The following is a 17,383-nucleotide window of genomic DNA, read 5'->3' on the forward strand; positions in this document are numbered from 1 at the left end:
GCTGCCCGCTGGGGGGTGGGTAACGGGAGAACTATACGCAGGGGCCTGGGGGAGGGGGGGGGAAGGCGGACTGGACCAACTGCGGCGCGCGGGGGGAAAGCGGCACGGCCCGGGGGCCGCGCCCGTAGGGGAGAGGGGGAACGGACCATCGCAAGGCCCCCGGGGGGGGGGGGGGGGGGGGGAGGGGAAGGAGAGGCGAAGGGCCCATGTGCCGAACAGGGGGCGCCGCCGCGAGCCCCGTGCCCCCCCTCACACGAGCCAGGGACTAGAGAAATACCAACTTTAATACCAACCGCCGGTTCCTTTGGTATAGCGGGGCCCTGGAGGGGGGCCCGGGGCTGGGAGGGGGGGAAGGGCTGCGCTTTGGCTTGGGGTGGTGGTGGGGGGGGGGGTTAACACCGTGCATGCAGGGGGACACCTCCGCCCCCCTCCCCCCGGGACGGAGCCCAGCCGGGACCCCGGGGGCTGGGCAGGGAGGGGGGCGGGGAGCACGTCCCGGGAAGGGGCATGGGGGGGCAGGGGGGGGCAGTGTCCCCAAGCCCCCCGCCCAGCGGCTTTGCATAAGAGTGGGACCTGCGGGGTCAAGGCACAGAGTTACACATAAAGTGATCGGGTACAGTCGGTGCAGGGCTGGCCAGGCCTTGTGCTTGGGGGGAGCTGAGCCCCCCACGGCCCCCCCCCCCTCCACGCAGGGGGCGAGGCTAGGCAGCCCCCCCCCCCCCCCCGGCACGGCTCCGCCAGCCCCCAGCCCGTGGGCACACCGGCGAGAGGGAGCATGGCCCCGGCACAGCCCCGGGGCCGCCTTTTGGTAAGAGCTGAGCTGCTGTGCAAAGGCTGGAGCTGGGAGGAGGTGGGGGCTTTGGCAACGACAGCCCCCCAGCCCTGCCGGCAGCTCCCGCCACGCCACCTGGGCCCCCCCAACGGCCACCAGTGCCGCGTGGCAGAGGGGGACGGGCCCCCCAGTCATGTCCAGGCTCAGTCCCGGGCACAGCACCTGGCTGAGGGTCCGAGGGCTCCCTGGGGCAGGGAGCAGGGCCGGGGGGGCTGCGCACCAGGGGCCCCCCCAGGCGCTCACAGTCTCCGCTCCACCGGCTGCTGCAGGCACATCTCGCTGCCGGCCGAGATGATGGGCAGGTGATTGTCCATGTGGTAGCTGATGAGGTGGCTGACGCTCTCAAAGCGGTGGTCTTTCGTCCGCACCTGGGGGGGGGACAGCAAGGAAGGGGCATCAGGAGGCTGCCGATGCCCACAGGGGGGCCAAAGCCACCCACCAGCGGGGAGCAGCCCTCACCCCCCACGCTCCGCCAGGCTCTCTGTGCCACCAAGCCACCCCAGAGATGTCCCCTGAGGAAGCCCAACGTCCCGGTGGCTCTTGTAAACCCCAGACCCCCCCCTCCTAAGCCACACAAAGCCCCGTCCCCAGCACATTCCATGGACTCACCACTCCCTCGGGATCCACGAGCAGTAGATGCTTGGGCTGCCCACCCTGCAAGCCGGTCAGCACGTACTGACCGGGGGTGGTGGTGCTCTCCCGCACCAGGAAGTCTCCATTGACCTTCAGCAGCTTCTCGGCCTCCTTACGGTTCATCTTCCCATGGTACCAGGGCTCCCGCCTCAGCTGCTCCTCCATGGAGGCCACCACCTGGGCAGGGGGCAGCCCCACAGGCACAGATGGGGGGACACGCAGGGCATCTTCAAAGGGCTCTGCAAAGAGAAAGGAACGTGGAAGGGGGGTGATGTGACTGACCTCACCGCCACCCCCCCCCAGACCAGCACAGACACCCCCCTGGCCAGGCACGGCCGTGGCCGCCATCGCACTCACTCATGTCGAAGAGGTCCCTCTGGGCGCTGCCGTTGGCCGTTGCGGGGGTGCCAGCAGCCGCCGCTTGGCGCGTCTTGTCCATGTTCTGCACATTGACGTAAGACGGGTCATCGAACAGGTCTGTGCGTCCCAACACACCTGCCGGAGCCGGGTATTTCTCTCTCCCTGCTACGAAGAGCACGGTGGTCAGCAGGGCTCCATCCTGCCGCAGCCCCAGCACCAGGGCGTGCTGCTGGAGCACTTGGGGTCCAGGAAAGCAGAGACCGGCCAGATCCATCACGTTACCTTGGGCAGGAGCATGCTGCTTCCGAGGGTCGTACTCCCCACCAGACTGGCCGACAGGCTGCAGGGAGAGAGATGGGTGCTGAGCCCTGCTGTGCTGCCCACCCCTTCCCACCACCACCCCGAGGTTCCAGGGGGACACGTGCCATGGCTTTGGTGGTGGAATAACCCTGAGCCAAGCACCCGCAGCCCGCCTGGCATCCCTGCATCTCCCTTGTAACATGGGGTCTCCCCAAGAGGATGTGCCCGGAGCCTTACCAGCGTGGCCCCCAAGTGATTGGGGGTCTGGGCAGCCCCGTCCCGCAGCCGCATGTCCACGACCCCCCCAATGGGGGGCTCCTTGCCAGGGAAGTCATTGTAGTACTGGTGATCTGGAGGTGGTTCGTCCTCTTCCTCATCCCAGGCAGAGCCATCAAACCCCGCCATCCTGGGAGGACGTGGCACGGATGAGCAGCCGACCGCAGCCAGGGCTGCAGCCCCTCTCCAGAGCCCAACTCGGACACCCTCCCACCGTCCCCCTTCCCACACAGCCCTGCCCTTACCTGTCATGGGGTGTTACCAGCTTGGGGGGGTTTTTCAGGTACTGCTTGAACCGCAGCTCGAAGGCCTGCCCGATGGTGCTGATCACATCCTGCGCCAAGCCCTCGGGGCACTCCAGGATATGGCAGGCTGGGGAGGGAATGGCAGGATGGGAGCACGGAATCCCGAAGCTCTCCACCCCTCCAGCCTGCCCTGTGCACCCCAGAGCATCCTTACGGGGGACCCAGTGCCTCCCCACCACCCTGAGCTGTGCCTAAACATCCACCCAACGGGGCTGTGACACTTGGGACCCCCAGCAGCATCCTCACCTCGCTGGTTGACGGGGTCTTTGGCAACATAGGCGACATATTCGGCTGTGTCCTGTGGGCAAGACGCCAGTGGTGAGACAGGACTGCCAGGGAGACTTTAGAGAGAAGGCAGGAGAGGCACCAATCCCTAGCACGGGTCAGGGCACACGTGGACGGGGACCCCACGTACTCACCGGGTCTCCCCCCGAAGCGAAGGAGATGGACTGCATGTGGTGGTTGGCAATGATCTGCAAGGCAGAGAGTTTGTTGGATGTAGCTATGAGCTCCTCTGGGTCCAGCCAGAGGTGGCACCTCCTGCCTGCCACGTTCCTCGCAGGGCTGGCCCGGCACGGGGCCTTACAAGCTTCCAGAGCCTTGGTTATGAGCCACAGGCCACCAGGAAAAGGGCTGGGACACCAACAGGGCTATTGGGAGTGGGATCAAAACCAGGAGACCTGGTCCCACATCAGGGGGACCTGGGGGTCTCCCAGTCTCCAAGGCAGATCCTGCAAAGCATGCGGGATATCGCCCCAACCTCCCCATCCCCAGGGACCGAGGGGAGGTGGGCACTCAGCAGGTCACCCAGCCCACCCACCCAGCCCTTAGGGAGGCTGAGGACATCTCCCCTGCCTCGGTGGGGCCCAGGGTGAGGGACACGAGGACTTCTGCTCATCTAAAGCCAGCTGCCTGGCCCCTCGCCACTCTCACCTGCTTGCAGTCAGAAGCCATGAGGTTGAGGCTGCTGGTGGAGATGGTCAGGGTGATGGGCATGCCGGCAAACTTCAGGTTGCTTTTGCCCAGGATGGAGTTCAGGGAGCGGCCGCAGGGCTGGGGGCAAACGGCAGCATGGGGAAGGGGCTCCCCAGGCCAGGCACAGCCTGGTGGCGGGGGGGGACACCTTGCTGCCCTCCGTAGCAGAGATGGGCACCTCGTCCTCACCACCGCCCCTGCCAAGCTGGGAGGTCAGTGCCCCCAGCTTCCCAGCCCGGGCACAGCTAGCTGGGCTGGGACCCGGTCCCGTGCCCCCCGCAGCCCCTGCCCCCAGCCTCACCTTCCTTCTCCGCACAGCTCCCTTGGCACCAGGCACAGCCTCGCACACCAGCCCGATGGCCTCCCTGCAGGGAGCACAGCAGGGTGTCAGTCCCCACAGCGCCTGCGCTCCCCGTTCCCCTGTGACCCCCCAGCCAAGGGACCGAGGACACGGGAACCAGCGCAGAAGGGACAGGGTGACAAATGGGAAAGCCTCGGGTGGCGCCGGCTGTGGCTCTCCAAGCAGGGGAAGCATGCTGGCGTTAATATTTGACGGGGCTGAAGGCAGCCCGGCCACCTTCACAAGACCCACACGCCACCAGAGGCTGGCACGGGGCTCAGACCACCCCCCAAAAGCAGCAGCCCCTTGGGAGAGGCAGAGCTCACCTGGTGACCTGTGTCCTGGTGTTAAAATCCAAAGCCCTCATGGACTGGAGGACTTCCACGCAGCCCATGTACTGGAGGAGAGAGCAGGGTCAGCCTGGCCACCCACAGGGTCTGTCCCCTACACAGCCGGGGTGGGGGCTGGGGCCCCGAGCCCCCCAGCTCCGCAGTGCTGACCTCCCGGCTATCCCAGTGCCCACCTGCCACCCCCAAGGCGCATCGCAGGAGGTGCCCACATGCCCATCGTCACCCTTCCCACACTCCTGCGGTCCCTGGCACTCACCCGGACGTGGTAGGAGACCCCGGGCCCCATGACCTTGTCATCTGGGTGCAGCCAGCCGCGGGTGGGCTTATTGACAAAGCTGCCGTGGCGGGTCCATTCGTCACCCCCCAGCTGGCCGCCTTCCACCCGCGTCTTCTTCCCACAGCTCAGCTTGTTCATATCCTGGGAACAGACAGTGACAGGTCCTGCTGAGTCGGGGCCGGCAGCCCCCCCTGACGCTGGTGCCAGGGTCCCGGCAGGGCCGGGATCCCCCGGGCTGCCGCCAGCCGAGAAGCCCCGCAGGCTGAGCAGGTTGGCGGGGTTGGAGAGCTTCAGGTTGGCCATTTTGGGAAAGAAGGAGCAGAGGGTGGTGGGGCTGTCCTCTGACTCGGGCGAGAGCTCCCCAAGAGGCACCATGGGGCTGAGGGAGGAGGAGGAGAGGGAGCCAGGCAGAGACCGCGTGCTGGTGAGGGACTCCACCGGGGAGGCTGGGACCCCCAGGCCCCCCACGGCCTCCTCCAGAGAGGAGACGGACTCATTCCGCAGGTGGCTGTATTTGCTCTTCTGCAGGAGATCCATGCTGGAGAGAGGCGCGGGGTGGAGGCGGCTGGCAGGGTCTCACGGGGGCCCCACGGAGAGTCCGGGCGCCTGCAGCCGCCAGGAAGCCGCCCCCAAGCAGAAGCGTCGGCCGAGCTCCACGCCAGCTCCACGCCAGCCCGGCATGGCTGGCAGGGAGAGCCAGCGCCGGGACGCCAGGCAGCAGGTCAGGGGGCTGCCCGCCTCCGTGCCGTCACAGCCGATCGTTCACGATCGGCGTCAGTAAGGATGCGCGGACCCGGCCAGAGGGAGAGTGACCCCACGCTCCCGCCACGGCAGGGAGGAACGGGGGACGCAACGATGCCCCGGGGAGCGGGGCTCAGCACGCTGGACCCCCAACCTGGAGGTCCTCAAGCCCCCCAGCCCCACAGCGCTCCAGCAACAAATCCCATCGTCTTCCACCAGGGCCGTATCCAGCCCCTTGTGCCCAGCCGCCGGGTCCAGCACGGCCGCCCTCCGTCCCAGCCCCAGCGCTGCCCCTGCCGCACCAGCCGCTAAGAGGAAATCAAAAGCATGAATATTTAAAGCCCTGAGACAAGGCAACCACAGAGCGCATCCAAGCCCAGCCCAGCCCCGTTCCGAGCACCGTCCAGGAGCGAACAAGGTCCTTCTGTGGCGGCCAGCGCTACGCAAGCCACGTGCCGGCGGTGAGCAGCCGCTGTTGGCTCCCCAGGCTCTGCCGGGGGGGCCACGATGCCAAGATGCCGCCGGTGCTCACAGCTGCTTGGGATGCAGGGACATCCAGTCCTTCGAGAGCAAGACTTCGGGCACGGATCTCACCCGGAGGGCTAGCGGGAGGAAGAGGATGCCAGGGAGCAGGATACAGGTGGGCTGTCCAGCAGGCAAGACAGGGCTCAGCGCGGACCCCTGGCTGTGATGGGGAGCCGGCGGGAGAGGCAGTGGCTGCTGCTAATTGCTGCTGCTTCCCGCATCCCGGCCGGTGCTGAGCAGCGGCTCCTCCCGGGAGAGAAGGGGCTGCCGTTAATCGGAAGGGCTGTGCTGACTCACGGGTGGCAGGGCAGGATCTGGCCGCGGCGGGGGCTGCGCAGGGCTGGGGCGCAGCGCAGGAGGGGCTCCCGGCGAGGGGTGGGGACCCAGCGCCTATCTGGAGCAGAAAAATCAAGGTCACAGGCGGAGCTAGCGGGAGCCGGCAGTGAGAGCATGTCGGGGGGCAAACCTCAGCCCCTTTACCGTGGGGAGCTGGGCAGAGCCCCCACCTGGGGTTGAGGGGGGCAGGGGCAACTCTCCCCCACTCCCCCACCCTCGGTGCACCAGCACACTGGTAGGACCTCGAGCCGGCCGGGCTGCACTGCCCGTACCCCCGCCGCTCTCCACGGCCTCATCCCCAGCAGCCCCTGTGGGGGGCAAGAGCTGTCCCCCCACCACCTCCCATGGGCTGAAGCGGGGATTTCGGGCAGCCCCGTGGTGCCCAACCCCTATGACCCACCACAGGCCAGGACCTTCCCTGACACCGGGCACTCCGCAAAACCAGCCACCGAGCCCAAACTGGGTAAATCCAGCCCAAGGGAAGGGCTCTGCCCTGCTTGGACCCGCTGCCGGGCACTGCTCCGTCCCGCTTCCCAAAGGCTGGCACATCGCCACGGGGACAGGGAAATGGAAGCCAGGACGGAGCTGGAAATAGCCTCCTGCACAGCGCGAGGAGCTGCAGCTCACGCCAGCGGGTCCATCACCCGCCTCCTCTCGGCGCCGGAGCATCGCCTCAGCCGCACGCCCCATCTCCGCGAGCGCCAGCCCCCACCTCAGCCACCGCCGGCGGTGGTCCCAACAGGCGCAGAGAGCCCCTGCCAGCCGTCCCGCAAAGCTCCTGTCCCCACCGAGGGCCCCCGGCCGCTAGGCGCTGTGACCTTCCCGTGGCCGGCAGCGCCACTGCTCTGAAGAAAAGCAGGAAGCCCAAGGCCAGGGAGCCAGGAAGCCGCCAGCCCCGCGCGGGGCCAGCCACAGCCCCCGGCTGCTGGGGGGACCCCGCCTGGCTGGCGTCGAACGGGCGCAGGGCAGCGGGGTTCACCCACGAGGGTCCCACCGTTGGCTGTGGTCGCACGGCATGGGCTCCATGAGCCTGGACACCTCCCCAGCGCCCTGCCAGCAGGGCAGGAGGGAATTGCGCAGGGGCAAGGGGGTCTCCTCGGCCCCCTCCCAGCACCCTGGGGCCCGGCTGTCACTCAGACAGGCCAGGGCTTGGAGCAGCTGTCCCCAACGCCACCGAGGGGTCGGTGCACCTCAGGAGTCAGAGCTCCCCGCTCAGACGGGGCCTCTGCTTTTGTAAGATGGAACAATTCCTGATTTTATCAGGAATTGCCCAGGCCAGCCAGCCCATGTCATGCCACCAGCCCGCATCAGCTCACGACAAGACGTATGGCTGCTCCCAGCCCTCAGAAACCAGAGATGCTGCTGCCACGGCCCTCCCAGCCCCAGAGCCCACCCCAGGGCGTCAGAGCCCCTTCCCCAGCAGGCTCAGAGCACAGAAGGCAAACTGAGCTGGGTGCGGAGCCACCGAGCAGCAGCCCTGCCCCATCCAGCCGGCAGCAACCCTTCCCCTTGCCAGGCAGCCGGCGGCAGAGGACGAGCGGAGCAGCCAGAGCAACCGCCCCAGGGAGCTCCAGGGACACATCCCGGCCCAGCCGCTCTTCGTGCCCCGGCAGCAAGGAAAGACGTTGGATCCTCCTTGTGCACGGGAGAGGCAGAGGGACGCCAGCTACTTTTAGGCGCCTGGGGCTGGGACTTCATGCGCAGCCCGAGACGAGGAAGAGGAGCAGAGAGGGGATGCTCAGGGGCCAGCTACCAGGCCAGCACCCGACATCCTCCCAGGAAACACAAACTGGGAGCTGAGTCAGAGACCTGGAACACGCCAGTGGCTTGGCAAGAAATTGCAGTGAGGAGCAGGCAGCCGCGTGCCGGCCGCTGCCGCACGTACACAGACCCCCTCGCTCCGACAGCAGCCACAGTGGAGCCATCCCCAAGCCTCCAGGGCTGGGGAGAAGACAAGAAAAACACTCAAATCCAGCCAACAGCTGTTTTTTTCCCCCAAAACTTCACAACAGCTTTGCACGGCATCTACGCATTCCTGCACACAACCTCTCCGCCGCTCAGGAGAGGGGCTAGGAGACATCAGCAGAGACCTGGGGAGGAGGCTGGGGCCCTGCCAGCAGGGAGAGAGGGGAGGCAGGATCCACCACCGAAGCCACCTAGCCCTCCACCGAAGTCCTTACCACATACTCCATCGCCGGCGGAGGGCAGGGCAGGCCCCAGGCAGGGAACAGAAACACACAGCCCCTCTCGTCTGGCACTCCGACCTGCGGTTCGGGGACAAACAGGGAGTTAGCCAGCCCTGCCCCAGACCGCCGAGGTGGTGGCCCGGCACCAAGAGGCAGACCCTGCTCCTCCTCACTGACAGCAGGTGGACGGGGCCGTAGCAGCAGCACGATGCCAACAGCCAACACACGGGCGAGAGAGCCAGGGAAGCCTCCTGCTTCCCACCTGAGGGAGGGCAGAGCTGGGATGCACCAGGGCAGGAGGCCAAGCCTGGCTCTGCTGAGGCTTTGCCCACACTGGCAAACCGTGTTGGGGGCCAAGAGTCACTCTATGACCCAAGACAAGTACTGGAGCCGATCCCTGCCCAGCCCCAAAACCAGTGCCCAGAGGCCACACACAAGCAGGGAGAGCAGAGGCAGCCCGGGGGGCAGAGCTGCCCCCTCCTGCGCACCCCCTCGGCCAGCACCCTGCTGCAAAAGTACGTCCGGAGCCCCTGGGGAGCGGAGAAGAGGGGAGTCGTGGAAAGAGGCTACGAGAGGGGAGCCAGGAAGGGCAGGAAGCTCTGCAAGGGGAAAACAAGGCAAGCGAAGCAGGAGCAGCTCTGGAGCCACTGCCCTTCCCACCCCTATCCCCCAGCCGATGTGGTTCAGACCGGCCAGCCGAGCAGCAAACATGATTTACTTCCTCGCAGCAATCATGCCCTTATCTGGGGCCTGCAAAGGCTGCGCTGGAGCCCAGGCGGGCACTAACGTGATTAGCTCGGCAGGCAGGGAGATAAGGAGGGCCCTGCTTGGCAAGCAGAGCGGCACAGATCGACCCTGCACAGGACCCGGCAGCACCGCGCCGGGTTGCTCGCTGCTGAGCAAAGGCAGCGACAAGGTCCTCCAGACACTGGAGGATGAGGTTGGCGGCACAGAATGAGGATTGAGACCCCGACCTGGGGTGCTCAGCCTCGCTGAAGCCTCCTAGGGGCCCAGTTCTGTCCTCCCCGAGGAGGGGACGCTGCCCCACGCAGCTCCCAGGGGCACAGGCGGCCCAGCCCTGCTACTCCCCCATCAAAGGGCTGTGGGTGGACACTTGGGTTCCACTTGGCTGGGAAGAGACGGCATCTTTGACCCCTCTGGAAGAGGCTGAGGCTGGGTTGTCCCTGGGGAGCACTGCTCAAAGCTGCCCTTTGCCCACAGGCTCCTGCAGCACCAGCCCAGCAGAGCCGAGGTCACGTTCCCTCAGAATCTGGGGTCTCCCCAGGCCAGAGTAGTGTGAGGGTGACCTGAAAGTTAACTGGAGCAGCAGGGACAGCCTGAGACGGACGGACACACAGCCAGCACCCACCGCCGGTGACAAGGCAAGGGCCTGCAAGGGGGAACCATCCACCCCTGCCCGCAACAGCTGGGTCTGCCCCGCAAGGCTGGAGGCAGGAGGGTGCGCCCAGGCACTGCGCAGGCCCAGGATCCCTCCGACCCCAGCCAGTGCCCCATCCAGTCTGGGGCGCAGGGACTTTCCCCAGACCCTCAAGGCGGTCCCCTGCCCATGTCGCACACCAGCACAGGGCCCTGAGCGCCGGAGCGATGCAAACCGGAGCCCAGCGAGTGGTTCCGGGGACACACAGCAGCCACCACAACCAGGGGGTCCTGGGCACCGGAGTCCCCCCAGTACCTGGGGGCAACTGAGCAGGCTGGCACAGCCCTGCCGCGGCTGGGCCACCCAGGGGAGGGAGCCAGGCCTGCGCCCCCCGCTCGGCTCCCCCGCGCCGAGGGAACAGGGAAGGGGGGCCGGGCCCCGCAGCGCCGGGCCCCGGGAACGGCTGCGGCGGGACCCCCCGCTCGCTGCAGGGAAGGCGGCGGTGAGCAGGGAGGACTCAGCCCCGGCGGCGGCAGCACCGTCGCGGGGGCTCCCTGGGGCACGGCCCAGCACCGCGGGGCCTCACCCGCCCCGGGAGCCCAGGGCCTGCGCGGCCGCCGAGGCCGCACCAGACCCCGCCGCGGCCCCTGGGCGCAGCCCCCCCGCCCCGGGCCGGCCCGCGCGCTCACCGGGGCACCATGGGTCTCCCGCCGGTCTCCTCCGGTCCCGGCGGCCGCGGTGCCCGCCCGTCCTCCCTCCCCCCACCGCGCCGCCACTCACTTCCGGCTCACGCCCTCCAGCGCGGCCTCACCGCGCCCCATCACGTGACACCGGGCCGTGCCCGCCCCGCAAGGCAGCTGCGCCGTAGCCCCGCCCAATCCGGCCAGCGTTGACCAATGAACTCTAGCGCTGCGCCTTAACGCCCCGCCCCCCAGGCGCTGTGAACCAATGGGAGCGAGGGGCGGCGGCGTTTGAAAGCGCGGCGGGGGCGGGGGCGCCAACGGCCCGGCGGGGCGCTGAGGCGAGGGGCGCGACGGGGCAGCGGCGGCGGCGGCGGGGGGTGGCGGCCGGGGAGGGGCGGCCAAGGCCCGCCGCCATGGCGCACAAACAGATTTACTACTCAGACAAGTACGATGATGAGGAATTCGAATACCGGTGAGGCGGGGGCGGGAGAATCGGTAACGGCTTCTGGGTGGGGGTGAGGCGGGGGGGGTGGTGTGTGCTGGTCACGGGCCCCTGTAGGGTTTGTGGGGGGGCTGTTCTGGTAGCGATTACCGGGGGGGGGGGGAGGGGAACAGTTGTCCCGGTAACGGTTACGTTCCTAGGTGGGGCGAGAGGGAAGTTGTCTGGATAACTGGGGGGGTGGAGGTTGTCCGTTATAGGCGTCGCTTGGGGGGGAAGGCGGGCAGGCCATGGCGTCCTGGTGGGACCGGGGGGGAGTTATCCCGGTAGCGGATCACCAGTGGGTGATGGATGGAAGTCCCGGATCCCGGTAACGGTTTCCCAGTGGATCGGGGGGGGGGGGGGGGAGCGGAGTCCCGAATCCCTGTTACGGTTCCTCAGTGGATCGGGGGGGCTCCCCGATCCCGATAACGGTTCCTCTGTGAATCGGGGGTGGGGTGTCCCAAATCCCAGTAACTGTTCCCCAGGGGGTGATGGAGGGGAGTCCCAGATCCTGGTAGTGGTTCCCCAGGGGGTGATGGGGAGGGTCCCGCATCCCTGTTACAGTTCCCCAGGAGGTGATGGGGGATTCCCCAGATCCTGGTAACAATGCCCCAGGGGGTGATGGAGGGGAGTCCTGCATCCAGGTTGTGGTTCCCCAGGGGGTGATGGGGGGCTCCCAGATCCTGATAACAGTTCCCCAGTGGGTGATGGTGGGGTTCCCAGATCCTGGTAAGTTTCCCATGGGGTGATGGAGGGGAGTCCCGGATCCTGGTAATGGTTCCCCAGGGTGGGTTAGAGGGGAATCCTGGATCCTGGTTACAGTTCCCCAGTGGGTGATGCGGGGGGCATCCTGGTAATGGCACTGTATTGGGGCAGGGGGCTGGTCCCGGTAAGGGTTCCCCGGGGGAACTCTCCAGTCAGGGGGGTGGGGGGATGCTCCTCGGTGCTCCCACTCCCTGCTGAGGGGTGTGGGGGCGCAGGCATGTGATGCTGCCCAAGGACATCGCCAAGCTGGTGCCCAAGACCCACCTTCTGTCAGAGTCGGAGTGGCGGAACCTGGGGGTGCAGCAGAGCCAGGGCTGGGTCCACTACATGATCCACGAGCCAGGTGAGCCCCGGGGGGATGGGACGGGACAGGTGGCAGTGGGGGGGCCTGGCCTGACACCTTCTCCCCCACCAGAGCCCCACATCCTGCTCTTCCGCCGACCACTGCCCAAAAAGCCGGAGAAGCGAGTGGCCCCCAGTCCACCGAAGGCCTCGGCCCACCCAAGCTGAGACAGCACCTTCCTCCTCCTCAGCATTCCCGCGGGGCTGCGCCCCACGCCATGCCAGCGGGTGCTAATGATGCTCGGGTGCTGATGATGCTCGGTGCCACCCGGGTACTGCCGTGGCCGGTACCGGGGGTCCTCCCAGCCACAAGGCCGGAGCGTGCTTCAAAGCGTTAATAAATGGATGTTTGGGAGCTCCCGTCTGCTGGGGTGTGTGTGTTACAAACCAGAGGTGGGTGGGTGGGTGTGCGAGGGGCTCCCCGTACCTCTGAGCATTCTGCCTGGGTGCTGCAGGCATGCTCCCGGTCACCGGGGATTGGGGAGGGCTTCTCCGGGGCAGCCACCTCCTGGTGCTGGGGGGGTGGGGTATCTCCTGGTGCCTGGGCGGGGGGGTGTGTGCTGGTGGCTGGGGCACACGCGGGGATGGGGGGCTGGGAAAAGACGCAGGGGGGACACTGAGGGTGGGGGAGAAGGGTGCCGGGGGTGGGGGGAGCTCCCGGTGTTCTGGGGAGCCGCACATGCTACCGCCTGCCGGACGGACCCACAGCTTCCAGAGGGGGAACGGGCACCGCCTCCCCGCCTACCGCCATGGTTCCGTCTCCGCGGGTCCCGCCTCCTGACCAATCGGAGCCGGCGGCGCCTTGTGACGGGCATGGAGCGCGGCCAATGAGAGCGCGGGACAGTGTGGCGGCCGGTCGGGTCCATGTGGAGGGCCCTGCGCGCCGCCGCCTACCGCCCCATGGCTGCCTGGGCCCCCACGGCGGCCCCCAGCCTCACGGCGGCACGGGGCTCTGCCGCCACCGCCGGCATCATCGTCATCGGCGACGAGATCCTCAAGGTGCGGCCGGGGGCGAGCCGGGCCTGCAGCGGGCGGGCGGGCTGAGGCCTGGCGGGACCCCCCGTCACGGGTGTCTCTGTTTGTCCCCCCGTCACGGGTGTCTCTGTTTGTCCCCCCGTCACGGGTGTCTCTGTGCTCCCCTCCTCCCCGTGAAAGGTATCTTTGTGTGTTCCCCGTCACAGGTGTATCTATGTGTCCCCCCGTCATGGGTGTCTCTGTCTCCCCGTCACGGGTGTATCTACGTGTCCCCCCGTCATGGGTGTCTCTGTCCCCCCAGGGTCACACGCAGGACACAAACTCCTTCTTCATGTGCCGACGGCTGCGCACCCTGGGCGTGAGGGTGGCCCGCATCTCGGTGGTGCCTGACGAGGTGGACGCCATCGCCGACGAGGTGGCCGCCTTCGCTGCCCGCTTCACCTACGTGCTGACCTCAGGAGGCATCGGCCCCACGCACGACGATGTCACCTTTGAGGCTGTGGCCAGGGCCTTCGGGGAGCGGGTCACCCCCCACCCCGAGCTGGTGGGCCTGGTGCACAAGTTCTTCGGCAAGACAGACGCACAGTGCCCCGAAATGAAGCTGGCTCGTGTCCCCGAGTCCTCCCACCTCAACTACGGCATGGACGGGCGCACGGGTGGCACCTTCAAGTACCCGTTGGTCAGCGTACGCAATGTCTACATCTTCCCCGGCATCCCAGCGCTGATGGAGCGCGCCCTGGATGGCCTCACCCACCTCTTCCGCAGCGAGCAGACCCATTTCCACTCCCGTGCCATCTACGTGGCGGCCGATGAGATCCTCATTGCACCCACGCTGGACCAGGCCAACACCACCTTCCAGGGCCGTGTCAGCTTGGGTTCCTACCCGGACTGGGCCAACAACTACTACCGTGTGAAGCTGACGCTGGACTCAGAGTCAGAGCAGGACCTGGAGGAAGCGTATCGCTTCTTGATGGAGAAGCTGCCACCGGGCATCATCGTGCCGTTCGTGACAGACTGCATCTCGCCAGCAGTTGCAGAGGTTTATGGCCTGGCTGAGTCAGGTACAGGGGAGCAGTATTGCAGCACAACTCGGGGCGCAGGCCCTCCAGCCCAGCAGGGCCAGGGCACTGGGAAAACTGGACTGGGAGCAGAGCTTGCCTGTGCTGGTGTGCTGGAGGGCTTGAGGGGTGCCAAGGTTTTGCCAGCAGCTGCAGTGGGCTTTGTCCCGTGTAGTGGGAGAGGGACCCATAACCCCAGTTATGGCCAGCTGGTGCTGGTCCCTGAGAGCATGCTGTGCATTGGGGGAGCGATGCTGCAGTTCCCCCGTGCAGGCAGGATCCCTATTCCACCCGTGGCACAAACCTCCACGTTGTGCAAGCTCTTGGCTCCAGTCTGCAGTGTTGGCAGTGTCTGGAGGCAAGACGTGCCCAGAGGGCGAGGTGCCGCAGGCCCTGTGGCAGCACAGCAACAGGCAGGCACCGACTGTCCCCTCCCGGCAGGCTCGGCCCTGGGGCAGAAGGTGGCAGCAGCACTGCGGACCATCGAGGCGGCTTTGGACCGGTACAGCCTGGCCCAGCTCTGTGTGGGCTTCAACGGGGGCAAGGACTGCACGGCCCTGCTGCACCTCGTCCACGCTGCCTTGGAGAGGTACCTGGCCAGGGGGCTGTGCTGGCCTGGCCTGGGGCAGGGCTGAGGGGGTGCGGCAGACCCCGGCTGGGGCTCCCTACCCACTCCATTCTGCGGGAACAAGTGGATCCCTGGGGCCCAGCTTGTGGGGACTGGGTGGCTGCCCTGCTTCCAGTCACTGTTCTCCAGAGCCCAGCTGCGACGGGTCTCTCTCCAGGCGATACCCAGCGAGGCAGGAGAAGCTGCAGGTGCTCTACATCCGCATCGTCTCCCCCTTTCCCGAAATGGAGCAGTTTATCCAGGCGACTGTCCAGAGGTACGGGGCAGAGCGGGGCGGGCTGCCAGGCAGGGGGTGAGCAGTGGCTCCTGCGGCCCGGCAGGCAGCTGCCTGTCCTGCCTGCACAGGTATAAGATCGAGCTCCACACGGTGGAGGGCTCCATCCGGGACGCTCTGGTCCGCCTGAAGGAGCAGCAGCCGCAGCTGGAGGCCGTCCTGATGGGGACACGGCGGACGGACCCCTACTCGCGCACCCTGACACCCCTGTGTGTGACAGACCCTGACTGGCCCACGTACATGCGGGTGAACCCCTTGCTGGTACGTGGCCTCTGGGGCTGGGGACAAGGCTGTCCCCTCTCGGTGTGGGAGTGAGGCTGGCTAGTTCAAGTGACGGGGCTGGAAGCCAGCACTAACCCACCCCCATCCCAGAGGGCTTTCCACCCAATTTCCCCCCTCCCCAGAGTGTCTCCTGCCCTGTTGCGTGGCCGTGGGTGCCCCTCGCTGCAGCCAAGCTGCCTGGTGCTGTCAAGCAGGGCTTGTTCCTGCCCGCCCAGGGTTCTGGGGAGGCGCTGGGAGGGACAGGGGTGCCCCGGGGACCCAGGGACCCACTGGCTCTCCCGGCTGCTCATGGCAGGGGCAGTAGCTGCCTTCCCTTTGGCATTCCCTGCCCAATTCTGCCTGCAGGACTGGACCTACCGGGACATCTGGGAATTTCTGCGCAAGCTCTTTGTCCCCTACTGCGTCCTCTACGACAAGGGGTGAGTGTGCAGCGCTGCCCTCCCTGCTTGGCCTGGCCGATGCTGCCAGGCACAGCCCTGCAGCCGCCTTCTCCCCCCACAGCTACACCTCCCTGGGGAGCATGGCCAACACGCAGAAGAACCCGGCGCTGCGCTACACCGACACCCGGGGCCGGGAGAGCTACCGGCCCGCGTACGAGCTGGAAAATGAGGAAGACGAGCGCACTTCCCGCCAGTGAAGGCCCACGGGCTGTGCTTGGGGAGGCTCTGCTGGGATGCTGCTGGCAGCCAGCTCCCCCGCGGATGTCCCTGGCACCGCCGGCGATGACACTGAATAAACCTGCTGCCTGCCAGTGCTGAATAAACCTGCTGCGCTCAGCCTGTGGTCTGCATTGCGCTCGCGCTTGGCCCTGCCGGGCCCGCCGGGCCCCGTGGGGTTCTGGCAGCAGCGGGACAGGGGGCGAGGCCAGCTCTGCTCAAACAAAAGGGTCCCCAGGCAGTGCCCCCTCCCCGCACCCGCTATTGTGGAGGCTTTTGAAGCGCAGAGAATGGAGCAGGTTCCAGCGCTTGCTGGGGACCCACGTGCCAGCGCGGCTGCCTCCCCACGTCAGACCCCGCTGATCCTCCATCGGCCATGCGCCTCCTCTGGACCGCGGCGGCCCGGCCGCTGGGTGCTCCCAGGCGAGCGGCGCGGCTGGTGGCACTGCCGGCACCCACCGACTCCTGCCTGGGGCTGCGCCTGGGCTCCTGGCTGCTGCGGCTGCTGCGGGAGTGCGTCTACCTCCTGCTCTGCAGCTGGTGCATCCGTGAGCTGCTGGACTAGGGAATGCCCCCCCTCGACGCCTCAGGACCCCCGGCACCCCCTGCCTGCCCCTGTGTGATGGGTGAGTCCCCTGCCCTCAGCTGCCTGCTCAGCACGGTGCTGGGGGCCCCACTGCCGTGCTCCCAGGGGTGACAAGGGCATGGGCATGGTGCTTGGGGGGTGACAAGGGCCTGGCTATGGTGCTTGAGTGGTGATGGGGACCCCACTGCCATGCTTCTGGGGGGTGACAAGGGCCCAGATGGTGTTTGGGAGGTGATCGGGGCTCAACCGTGGTGCTCCTGGGGGTGCCAAGGGCCCAGCCATGGTGCTTGGGGGGTTGCTGGGGGCCCCACTGCAGTGCTCCGGGGGGTGACAGGGGCCCAGCCACGGTGTTTGAGGGGTGTGACGGGGGGACCTGGCCATGGTGCTCTTGCGGGGTGACGGGCTCGGCTGTGATGCTGCTGGGGGTGATGGGGGTGCAGCTGTGGTGCTGGTAAGGGGGCGTCCTCACCCACTGTGCCTCTCTCCCCTCCCCAGGACTGCTTGTTGCCCCAAGCTGATGGAGCTGATGGACCCCCAAAGCTGGGAACCCCGCTCCAGCCTGCGCTCCCCCCAATCACAGAGACCCCAATAAACCTGAGCAGCGCCTGACCAGCTGCATGTCTTTGGGGAGGGCTCTGAGAGCGTGTGCCCCCCACCCCACCCCCCAACCCTCACCCTGGGTAGGACCCAGGCACCCCAACCCGCACGTCGCCTCTGCCTGGGGCCAAGGGGCAGGAGCGGGGGGGCTGTGGCTCTGCCTGCCCCTCCTGCCTGTCCCTCTGCCGGGTTTATCCCTGCCTGTGACTCAGCCCCTTGTTTAAAGAGCGTCTCCGCTTGTC

The 17,383-nt window shown here is 67.4% G+C and overlaps 3 protein-coding genes across 11 annotated transcripts; 2 read left to right on the forward strand and 1 right to left on the reverse strand.

The window, feature by feature from the left end:
• Positions 1 to 266: 266 nt before the first annotated feature.
• On the reverse strand, positions 267 to 10,640 carry SHC1 (SHC adaptor protein 1; the record flags this gene model as incomplete). 8 transcript variants are annotated; one of them, XM_080369006.1, is made up of 14 exons in its annotated part: positions 267 to 1,200; positions 1,442 to 1,704; positions 1,823 to 1,990; positions 2,108 to 2,165; positions 2,363 to 2,531; positions 2,647 to 2,773; positions 2,953 to 3,004; positions 3,126 to 3,179; positions 3,640 to 3,759; positions 3,983 to 4,046; positions 4,348 to 4,418; positions 4,628 to 4,789; positions 5,984 to 6,308; positions 10,504 to 10,600. In XM_080369006.1, the coding sequence occupies 12 exons, from the start codon at positions 4,784 to 4,786 to the stop codon at positions 1,072 to 1,074; spliced, it is 1,434 nt and encodes a 477-aa protein (XP_080225132.1). In that variant the 3' UTR covers positions 267 to 1,071. The 8 variants fall into 8 exon arrangements, with proteins under 8 accessions (XP_080225132.1, XP_080225129.1, XP_080225131.1 ...); XM_080369003.1 differs by lacking the exon at positions 5,984 to 6,308 and adding an exon at positions 8,431 to 8,514 and having other exon boundaries at positions 10,504 to 10,520; XM_080369005.1 differs by lacking the exon at positions 10,504 to 10,600 and adding an exon at positions 6,963 to 8,386.
• CKS1B (CDC28 protein kinase regulatory subunit 1B) lies at positions 5,897 to 12,440 on the forward strand. 2 transcript variants are annotated; one of them, XM_080369065.1, is made up of 3 exons: positions 5,897 to 6,029; positions 11,959 to 12,086; positions 12,159 to 12,440. In XM_080369065.1, the coding sequence occupies exons 1-3, from the start codon at positions 5,905 to 5,907 to the stop codon at positions 12,251 to 12,253; spliced, it is 348 nt and encodes a 115-aa protein (XP_080225191.1). In that variant the 5' UTR covers positions 5,897 to 5,904; the 3' UTR covers positions 12,254 to 12,440. The 2 variants fall into 2 exon arrangements, with proteins under 2 accessions (XP_080225191.1, XP_080225192.1); XM_080369066.1 differs by lacking the exon at positions 5,897 to 6,029 and adding an exon at positions 10,805 to 10,969.
• A 336-nt stretch (positions 12,441 to 12,776) lies between these two features.
• FLAD1 (flavin adenine dinucleotide synthetase 1) lies at positions 12,777 to 16,078 on the forward strand. Its single transcript, XM_080369025.1, has 7 exons — positions 12,777 to 13,084; positions 13,362 to 14,121; positions 14,560 to 14,707; positions 14,904 to 15,002; positions 15,092 to 15,281; positions 15,648 to 15,721; positions 15,804 to 16,078. Exons 1-7 carry the CDS (start codon positions 12,950 to 12,952, stop codon positions 15,937 to 15,939), a joined length of 1,542 nt encoding a protein of 513 aa, XP_080225151.1. The 5' UTR covers positions 12,777 to 12,949; the 3' UTR covers positions 15,940 to 16,078.
• The last annotated feature ends 1,305 nt before the right edge of the window (positions 16,079 to 17,383 follow it).

The sequence above is a fragment of the Falco punctatus genome (genome assembly GCF_963210335.1).
Source record: "Falco punctatus genome assembly, chromosome: 18".
Classification (NCBI taxonomy): Eukaryota; Metazoa; Chordata; class Aves; order Falconiformes; family Falconidae; genus Falco; species Falco punctatus.